This window comes from Montipora capricornis, chromosome 11 (assembly GCF_036669925.1).
Source record: "Montipora capricornis isolate CH-2021 chromosome 11, ASM3666992v2, whole genome shotgun sequence".
Taxonomy (NCBI): domain Eukaryota; kingdom Metazoa; phylum Cnidaria; class Anthozoa; order Scleractinia; family Acroporidae; genus Montipora; species Montipora capricornis.
In genome coordinates, this window is record NC_090893.1 from 21,806,772 (window position 1) to 21,816,771 (window position 10,000).

Genomic DNA, 10,000 nt, shown 5'->3' on the forward strand with positions numbered 1-10,000 from the left:
GGTGCTGGTTTTCACCGCCTGCCTAGTTTATCCAACTGACTTTCCATTATTGAGCTCCATAAGGGTATATTTTGTTTAAGGATCCACTAAAACGCCATTGCAGGCTAATTCACTGCATAAAGAGCCAAATATTCGGGCCCGAATTCGCTCGAATACGGATCGGCGCACGCCACGTATAACGGAATTTTCTGACGTATTCGATTACGGCCGACTCGAAACACACCTGGAATATTCTATTAGAATCCGGCCTGTTTTTCCGTATTCAACTTGAATACTCGTGAATGACTCGAAGTGTTCGATAAACCATACGGAGCACGCTTTGGTAGATTTATGTTACGTGAGATTTTCTTCGAAGAAACAGTGATCATTTATGACTCGAACATTTTCGAATACTCTCAGTTGTTCCAGAGTTTGCGACTGGAACACCAGATGCACGACGCCACTTCTGACGTGAGCGTTCCAGAATACTGATGGTTACGTCAAGTATGCTCTGATTTTCGAGAATCGCACGCTATGAATACGATAGTTGTCACATTTTTCACAGTCGAAGATGTATCGTGTCGTCAAGAACGGGAATTTATACAGGTAATATACACTACCGTGAAGTACAGTCAGACAACACGCTACGTGTTCCGAAGCGTGCGCCTGAGACACGAGTCTCATGCGAAATATGAAACGTGTTTATATTCGAACACTGACGCATAGATGAGGTTTTAAAAGGTATTCTAAACGACACACATCAAGTGTTCTGTGGTTTTTCGACTGGGAAACGAGAGTCATGTGAAGTATGAAACATGTTCATGTTCGGATACTGGCGCATTCGTGAAGCACTGACGACCCATACCAAAGCTTGTATATATATCCCCAAGACGGTGTTCAAACTGCCGAGTGGAACACACTTTTTACTTCCTTGATCGATTCCTTGGATTCCTTACAAAACCCACCCAAAAGAGAAAGAAAAAATACCAGGACAATATGCATGTTATTTTATCCCAACAAAAAGCGAACAACTGCCATGATGACATCTTCATTTCATTTCAAATAATTCTTTATTAAATAAATTTAAAAACCTTATATTGTTGCTTGTTCGTGTATGCTTAGTTTCAAGGGAACTATGGACGAATTTATTTTGCATTAAGAAGTTAAGATCCTACATTCTAAAAAAGTGTTAGGAACCATCTGAGAAGCAAAACCTATGAAACACTAGAACATTATTGTACTTGTATGCAACCTTTATACTAGCATCTAGATGCTGCTTAAGCTCCCTATTAGGGACAATATGACAAGGGTGTGGTAATTCCTCAAAGATGACACCAGTCGGAACAGCACTCCATTTTAGGAGAGAAAATGAAAATTTATCCTCAAGTGCTGACGTTCTTCATAAAACCAAAAACTTGGCTATTTTACGTTGCTGTTTTGCTGACGACGGCAACGAAATGGACAAAAGTGAAAAACGCACGTGCAGGGCGTGCGAAGCTATTGTTTTTACCCACTAAATATGCAAATTTCTGACGTTCTCGTTGCCGTCGCCGTTGTCGTTGCTTAAGCTCCCTATTAAGCCTAAGCACCCATCATAAAACAGTTAGCTTTCAATAACTGTGTGACTCGCATGTTGACTCGCAGTCATGGCTCGCAGCCATGGCTCGCATGGGTTCTGTCCTCGTGTACCGGTTCACAAGAGCCGATACAAAAGACCAAACAATACACAACAGCTAACCAATGAAAAGAACAATGGTTATTCCCTTCTGACCCGGTACACCAGGACAGAACGAGGACAGAACCCTCGCATGGCTCGCTGGCTCGCACATTGTCATAACTCAAACTTTCAAATATTCAATTCGGCAATCGATTCAACAATTCAAATATTCAAGTCGGCAATTCAAACTTTCAGTTCGACAATTCAAATATTCAATTCGACAATTCAAATATTCAATTCGGTAATTCAAACATTCTATTCGACAATTCAAATATTCAATTCGGCAGTTCAAATATTTACTTCGCTTCATATAAGTCACAGGTCTTTGTTTTACCAATACAGAAGACTCCTAAACATTCATTAAACGGTAGGTATATTTTGCAGCTTGCAGGTTGAAATTTACCGTGACTGTTACATGAATAGCTAACCTTAGGCCTAATTAGGCCTAAAGAAGCGTTTTTAGGCCTAAGGAGGCCTAAAGAAACGTTTTTAGGCCTAATTAGGCCTAAAGTTAGCTATTCATGTAACAGTCACGGTGAATTTCAACCTGCAACCTGCAAACCGCAAAATATACCTGCCCTTCATTAAAGCTAACCTTAGGCCTAATTGAAATGAATTGCTAAATTGAATGTTTGAATTATTGAATTGAAGGTCTGCATCAGCTAAATGAAAATTTTGAGTTAAATGAATAAAATAAAATAAATAACTTTTATTTATTTATTTTAATAGTGAATAGAAGTTTTGCACGTGTCGAACGCATGTTTGAATTTTGACACTAAAAACACCCCATAGGCACTGAACCAACCATCTAATCAGACCGTGCAATCAATTATTCATTCACTCATCGCATCCTCCATTTTCTTTTACATTTTAAAGGAGGGCTGTATCACTTTTTAAAAGACACATTGTTGTCAGCAGCCCCGCACCATGAAACTCTGGCCATCACTGTTGTTTCTGTCCTCCCAATTAATGATGATCTACACTATGGAAAACAGTGCTCTTTATCGAAATCCAGCAGGCGACGTTTCCGTTGGAGATTTTAAGTGTAATCCCTTCCATTACTTATGGGCAGAGAAAATAACATCGTCCTGGGTGGAAGCTCAGTTTGATTGCACTTTCCGTTGTGTTTCTGAAGCAAAGTGTTTTTCGTTCAACATGGCGGCGTATCCTGACGCGAAAGGTCTTTATCTGTGTGAGTTGTTGGCCACTGACAAGTACAGAGAAACTAAAAAGTTTCACTCTAATGCTACCTTCCATCATTACAGCCTATGGGTAAGTGAAAAACGTAATTATTTAAATTTACACTCTCTTCAGTTTGACTAAAACGTTTTATACTAATGTAACCTTGCATCGTAACAGCCAATGGATACGATTTTTGTATCAAGCCTACAGTTTGTCTGCTTTCTTAACAATACAGGTCCTGAAAAGTTGTATATTATGACTAATGTTCTCTTTGTTTAATATTTTCAGTCGCCTTGTGAAAGCGATCCTTGCAAGAACGGTGCCGACTGTGTTCCTGAACATGAGTTGAATTCCTATCGCTGTCACTGTAAACTGGGATTCTTTGGAACAAACTGTGAACATCGTGGTATCTGTTAACAAGTGCTTTTTTATTATTATTCTTTTATTTTAGTTTTTAGTTTTCATGTATACAGCAACAGTAAAAGACTGAACCTCTAAAGCCCCCAGGAAGGCTACTTTCAGTTTCAAGACCGTTCTTGGGTGTGTGTGTTGGATGGGGGGGGGGGGGGGGGGAGAAAGGGGGGTGTCAAGATAAGAAAAGCTTGAAAGTTAATATAAATGTAAGAGAGCCTATCAATTAAAAAGAAACTTTCAAGGGGAGGAGGGGGGGGGGGCCGGGAAGCTTTGGGGGTACAGCTCAAACGCTGTAGTAACCTCAAAATATTTGTTTTCCTTTTTCATAATCTTATAAGAGGTGAGAATGGCGCTTGTTAGAGAAAAGTCTTAAAAGAAACGGAACTTAGCAGAGTAGAGGGGTATACAAGGAAGTAGGGGCAGGTTGCAGAACGTAAAGTGGAAAAAGGCGCAAAACGGTTAAAAATGCATGAACAAAAAATCATTTTGCGCAAGTCGACACAGGTAACGGGACTTCTGAGTCAGCCGGCGAAAACAGAACCTAACTTGGACATTTCAATGTTTTGTTCTAGAAAATAAAAGCTGTAGCGAGATTAAGTTGTTGAATCCCAATGCTCCAAGTGGTTCTTACGTCATCGATCCTGATGGAGAAGGAGGCGTGGCAACTTTCACTGTTGACTGTGACATGACTGACAAGAATAACATTGGCGTGACAGTCATCAGTCACGACAGTGAAAACAGAACGCTGGTGCAAGGATGTGACCCAAAAGGCTGTTACAAGCGTGACATTCACTACACTGGGACAAATCTCCTTCAGCTGGGAAAACTAACCGCCATCTCTGCCCACTGTGAGCAGTTTATCAAGTACGAGTGTCATAACTCAATGCTCTTACTCAACGGTAACATGCAGGGCTGGTGGGTGTCACGTGATGGAGACAACATGACTTACTGGGGAGGAGCGAGCTCCATTCCTTTATACAAGTGCGCATGTGGAGTAACTGGCAATTGTGCACATTCCGGATATGGATGCAACTGTGACAAGAATGACAATACGTGGCGCGAGGACAGCGGTTTGTTGACAAACAAATCTCATCTTCCTGTCATGCAGCTGAGGTTTGGAGATAACAACCCCCCTAGCCAGCTTGGGTATCACACCCTGGGAAAACTGAGGTGCTATGGAATATCTACCAAATAAACGCATGCTTGACCTGTCAATGTATCAACTTCTCAAAGATAACGACCTTAATGTAGCCAAATGTTAATCCGGCTTTAGATCACTTCATAGCACATATAGATAACAGTTTAACATAAGATTCTCTTACGAAAGCTACAATAGATAGCTATTGCATTGATCAACTGGCCTTAAAGTGGTTTGACTTTTATCTAAGTGATCTTCAACAGAAATGCCTAGTAAATGTTGAGCTATCTGTTTCGCGTGGTGTGGCGAACAAAACCGAAAAAATAGCCAGAAGGCTCACATCAGAGACTTGCTAGTACCGTTCGTTGGCCATTCACTTACTATACAGATTAAAGGTCACAAAATTAATAGTGTTTCACACGCAATAATATACATGAAAAAATTACTCGACTCTGATTGGCTGAGAGCAGTGCAGTTTTTCGGTAACACAGTGCAGAAAAGAGGTAATTGAATGCAAAAAAAGGTAATAAAGCAAGCATTCTGATTGGTCAATGAACAAAGTAGTTCACAGATAGCCAATCAAATCATTTGTTTTCAAATCAAGCGCGCGCCCTGTATGGTGCAATTATGGCGCAATTTTTCCTTGATTGCGTGATACGCGTGCGTTTCTTCTGCTTAACCATCTCAAATTTTTTCATGTATATTATTAATAAGTAATCACATGATTTGTCTCGTGCAATTTGAAATAAATAAGCACTTGTGAATTTTTTCAAAGACTACAAATTGCACTCGCCATACGGGCTCGATGTCATTAATCCTTCGCTAGAATGAAGTTTGCGGGAACCAATTTTTGCGGCGCGAATTGACACTGAGAAATTTCCGCCAGGAACTAATTTTTGCTGTTTTCTTTTCAAGCAGCAAAACTATATTCAACTTCTATCACTCTTTGGTAAAAAACCTCTCAATCATCGAGAACGGGTGGGGGAAATGTGGCATCTTGGGGACTTCAAAAAATAGTTAACGTGATCTTTTGATTGACTGCTTTGAGTTCGTTTCTTATGCCCCAGAGACTGGAAAAGTATTGACTTAACCTTTTATCGTTGCTTTTTGTTTGTAGCAAGCTCCAATTGCTTTTTCTCAATGCAAATATTAAAATAAAGGATCTTGTTGACCCCACTATGTGGATTAAAAGCCATTTTTAGTTATATTAACGGCAGTAAATTTTTACGGTTTTTAATTTGCTGGTGTTTTTTTCTGCTGGAACTTATTTTAGCGGATCAAATACTATCCGCAAAATCCGCAAAAATTAAACCTCGCGAAAAAAAAGGGCTACACTGTAACTCCCGGGTTTGCAAAACCATTTGGTGCGAACGTAAACCAAAAAAAATTGACCTGTAATCATGCAGATGAGACTGAAAAGAAGAGAAATTATGAAGCGGAACCAACATGTTCAGTCCTTCCTTAGTGTGTGGCATAAACGTTTGCTCAGTGCAACTCTAGACATGCATGACATGCAGGAAAACGTCCGTGAGAGCAATTTGCAGGTAGGTTTTTTTTGCGGACTATTTTATTTAAAGGGGCTATGTCACGTTATTTTTGGGTGTTTCGGAAAAATCTTAAGTTAATCACGAGTTTAAAACTCGAAAATGGTAATGTGGAATTCCTTTACCGATAAAATGATCCTTAAGTCACAAACAAAATGGTTCTGAGAAAGAAACGACCTTCATCCAAGCGATTTGTCATAATTTGAAAAACGTCGGGCCGACTTTTTCCAAGATTACCCAAATGTAATCCGTTTCAATCTTGTACATTTATGTCCATCCATGCTTCTCTTTGCTTTTGCAGTATTTTTTTATGTCGTTTAACAGATTTAAGTTGTTCTTGCAATGTTTCATCCTGTTTTTTGGGCATTTTGGGAAAAAAGAAAAAGGAAAGGAACATATCAAGTGTCTAGTCGTTCTAGCGCTAATTGGGGATACTGTAAACTGAAATGAACAATTAACGCAAATCAAATCGAGTGCTGTCATCACTGCGCCATCCCTGTACCCCAATTACTGGAACGTTGCAGTTCAATACTACCCAACTCAGTGCCTTCTGGTTTTGTGTAACAAGTACCACAGGCAACCCAGTCTACGCTCATGCAGCGTCTAGTTTAATTAAGTTTTCGATACAAATTAAAGCCAATGCCAGTCCGGGAACACATTTAAACTGCGCTAGTACTATTTTTTTCGCTAAATTGCCTCACAGCCCTCCAAAAACATTTTCAGTATCGCCGCTCTCGCCTTGTTTATTTGCCGCCTTCCTTCAAAAGATACCAACGTCACTCGCACACCAGCTGCTCTCACTCGTCCTCCATGGAAATTTTCCCTATTAAAGGGAGCTGGATTGCGTAACAACCCAATACATGTACATTGTATTGGGCTAATATAAGAGATAAATCCCACAAGCGGAGCACTTTTCTTTCCGAAACATTGGTGTTGTACTTCATTCCTGTCCTCTTGACCATGAATCTACAGAACAGGGCTTTTCCCAATCCTGACACTCATTTCCGTTCATGCCAAAAATTAAATGTCTAAGATACGAGCCAAACAATTACTCCAAAATGATCCCGATACTAGTAGAATCTTTTCGCAACCTCCACTTATTTCATTCAAACGCGACAAAAACGTAGGAACCTTTTTAGTTAGAAGCGCGCTCAAAACTAACGAGCAACCCGGCACTTTCAAATGCGCGCGCTCACGATGCAAAACTTGTCTTTTCATTGTTAACACTAGCAAGATATCGGGACCTAAGCGATCTGTTAAGATCACCGATCGTTTCACATGTACCTCCGCAAATGTCATTTATTGCATAACCTGCACGTTATGCAATAAATTATACATTGGTGAGACAGGTAGACGACTAGGTGACCGATTCCGTGAACACCTTCGCGATGTTGAGAAGAATGACAAGGATGCATCCAAGCCAGTCGCTCGCCATTTTAATCTGCCTAACCACTCCAAAAAACACATGGCTATCTGCGGCCTTTCCCTACATCTAGGTACGACGGAAAGCCGCAAGAATCTGGAACAAAAATTCATCTTTCAAATCGGCACCCTTAATCCTCACGGTATTAACGAACGCTTTTCATTTAACTAATATAATCCTACTTTTCACGTTGCCATGTTACCACCAATAGCGTAGCTCCTACTCTACTATAAAAACTACACGTAACCCATAATCCCTCGATTCGCTCTGACGAAGGGCTAACGCTCGAAACGTCAGCTTTTAGAATCTCTGTACGGTGGCCAATTTACATTATCAACTCCGTTGATAAAACCAAATTTTTGTACACTACTTCCCCACCGACGCAGCACCACAGTTTCTTTAGAAACTAACCCTTCAAACAATATGTCGACCTTCTGCCCTCGGACGGCGACATCTTTTAGACCACTTCATCCAGCACTTTAAACGGCAGTAACAACAAAATAGCGATACCTATACACGAATCAAATATTATATAAACTATTACTATTACAACCACCAGATCAAGATTTTACGGCCGATGGAACGCGATGGAGCTTAACCTATCACGGATTACTATTTTCTGTATTTCTGAAGTGAACTTTTTATCATAGTAGGGGTGACAAATGGTACCTCCAAAATCTTCACACCTGCAAACTTTTCATCCAATCTCGAAATCTTGACAGTCTTTGCAAAGAGCCTCGAAGTCTCATATATATTGCATTTATTTTGGTGTGAAGTCTCGGATGTTTTGGTCTCGGCCTCTCAGTGACTCTCGCATTTTCCCATTCGTCTCCCCTTATAATGCAAAACATAAGCAACATCACAATGGCAGCCTAAACTATCTGGACTTTTGTCAGAGTATATACTTCAATTCTTTCAATTCAACCCCCCACCCCCCCCCCCCCCTTAGAAAATTCCTTGATCCACCACTGTTTTGATGGAATCCTGTTTGAAGGCACCTGAATTTTTGAGGTTTCCATGAGAGGCAACTGCTTCAATTGTCCATTGAAGTGTGAGGATCACTTTGAACACTCTTTTGTAGTAAATTTATCATTGCAAAGTGTTCAGGGCCAGAAAGTAAAGAGGATAAAAACAAGGTGCCATTAACTTTCATTTTAGATCAAGAAAATAAGGTGAGTCAAATTATTGACTTCTCATTTGATCTAACGCAAGGCAATTTTCCTTATTAAAAGTGGAAAGTTCAGGAGTGAATGGCTTAACATTTTACCCCTACAGCCACTCAAAATCTATTTGCCCTTTAACACATTGACTCCTTGAAGCTACAATCTCGGACAAAACCTGTTGAGACAAAAGAACACTTTTGATAGTTCAACAAGTTATCCAAATTTACCGCTTGAAACCTGCCCTTTTCCCTCCTCCACCCCCCCCCCCCTAACCTCAATGTTGATTTCTCTTGGGCAGAAATATACTGTAGAACATATGATGATACTCAGCAACATTGACTGAGGGGGGGAGGGGAGTGGTAAGGGGAAAGTAAGTAGGGATGTTTAAAAATGAAGGCGAATTTGTGTTACTGTCTCAACAGTTTTGTCCGAGATTGTAGACGTAATAGATTTTACTCTGTCTAATGCCAAACAATTTTACTCATCAAATATTATGGGGGGAAAGCACACCATTAGATATTATATAAAGTCTCATTTACACAAAGTAGGTTGTAAACTATCTGTTCCATATTGTTTTTATGAAATGGCTCCAAACCTGCTTTTTTGGGATTTGCCTATGGCCCCAAAATTGAAAAAAAACGAGTCTAGACCCCTTATTGTGGGTCAAGAGAGCTGTGTAAACATGTCTCCGCTCCAACTCAAATAAAAATCTGGTCCAGACTCTGAAAATCAGCAGTATAAAGAGAGTGGTTGGAACGGTGCCTGAAGGCCAGTTTTATGATGAGCCAAACCAAATTGATGGCTGTGTAAACGGTAAAACAAATTGGTGCAAACCACTTTTTAATCCGTCCGGACCCAGTGTTTTCTGTAGTGTAAATCGGCCTTCAGTGGGATGTACTATTGAATACAACACTATGATGGACTAGCATCCCATCCAGGGGGGAGTAGCAAATTACTCTCCCCTCTCCCTCCTCCTCCTGGGGCTCCCCTTTAGCTTGTGAGTTGATGCAAACTTTTCTTTTTCATAGCTAAAGAGAAATCTGTCTCCAGCATCATGTTCCTTTCAATAACTCTTTGATGGACATGATTGTTGACAGACTCGACAAGTACAACTCTGGAAAAGTGAGGTGAGTAATACATAAAATTGTAGCTGCAATGCTGTTGTGTGATTGTGAAAGTTTAAATTACTCTGGATAACTGTTTAAACTCTATGTTTATGTTAAATTAACGAGGAGTTTTATGCTCAGTATTGCTATTATTATCAGATTTCTGTAATGTCTGGATACTTAGACCAACACACAGGTTTTCCAGGTACTTCTGTAGGTTGGTAGAGAATGTACCAAGAGTGCCAATCACAATAGGGTTGATTCTAACCTTACACAGTCGCCATAGTCTCTTTATTTCAAAGGCTAAGTCAATATATTTCTGCTCTTTCTCACG

General features: G+C 40.1%; 2 protein-coding genes across 2 annotated transcripts in view; one reads left to right on the plus strand and one right to left on the minus strand.

Annotated features, from left to right (window-relative positions):
• Positions 1 to 10,000, minus strand: part of LOC138024427 (uncharacterized) — a 308,112-nt gene that overhangs the window by 133,274 nt on the left and 164,838 nt on the right. The window lies entirely within an intron of this gene.
• Positions 2,570 to 5,637, plus strand: LOC138024433 (contactin-associated protein-like 2). The gene is made up of 3 exons (XM_068871637.1): positions 2,570 to 2,968; positions 3,167 to 3,284; positions 3,865 to 5,637. Exons 1-3 carry the CDS (start codon positions 2,624 to 2,626, stop codon positions 4,485 to 4,487), a joined length of 1,086 nt encoding a protein of 361 aa, XP_068727738.1. The 5' UTR covers positions 2,570 to 2,623; the 3' UTR covers positions 4,488 to 5,637.

Coding starts and splice junctions, on each gene's coding strand:
- LOC138024433 (XM_068871637.1), top strand. CDS start 2,624: ATGAAACTCTGGCCATCACTGTTGTTTCTGTCCTCCCAATTAATGATG. Junction 2,969..3,166: donor TCCATCATTACAGCCTATGG/GTAAGTGAAAAA, acceptor TAATATTTTCAG/TCGCCTTGTGAAAGCGATCC. Junction 3,285..3,864: donor AACAAACTGTGAACATCGTG/GTATCTGTTAAC, acceptor GTTTTGTTCTAG/AAAATAAAAGCTGTAGCGAG.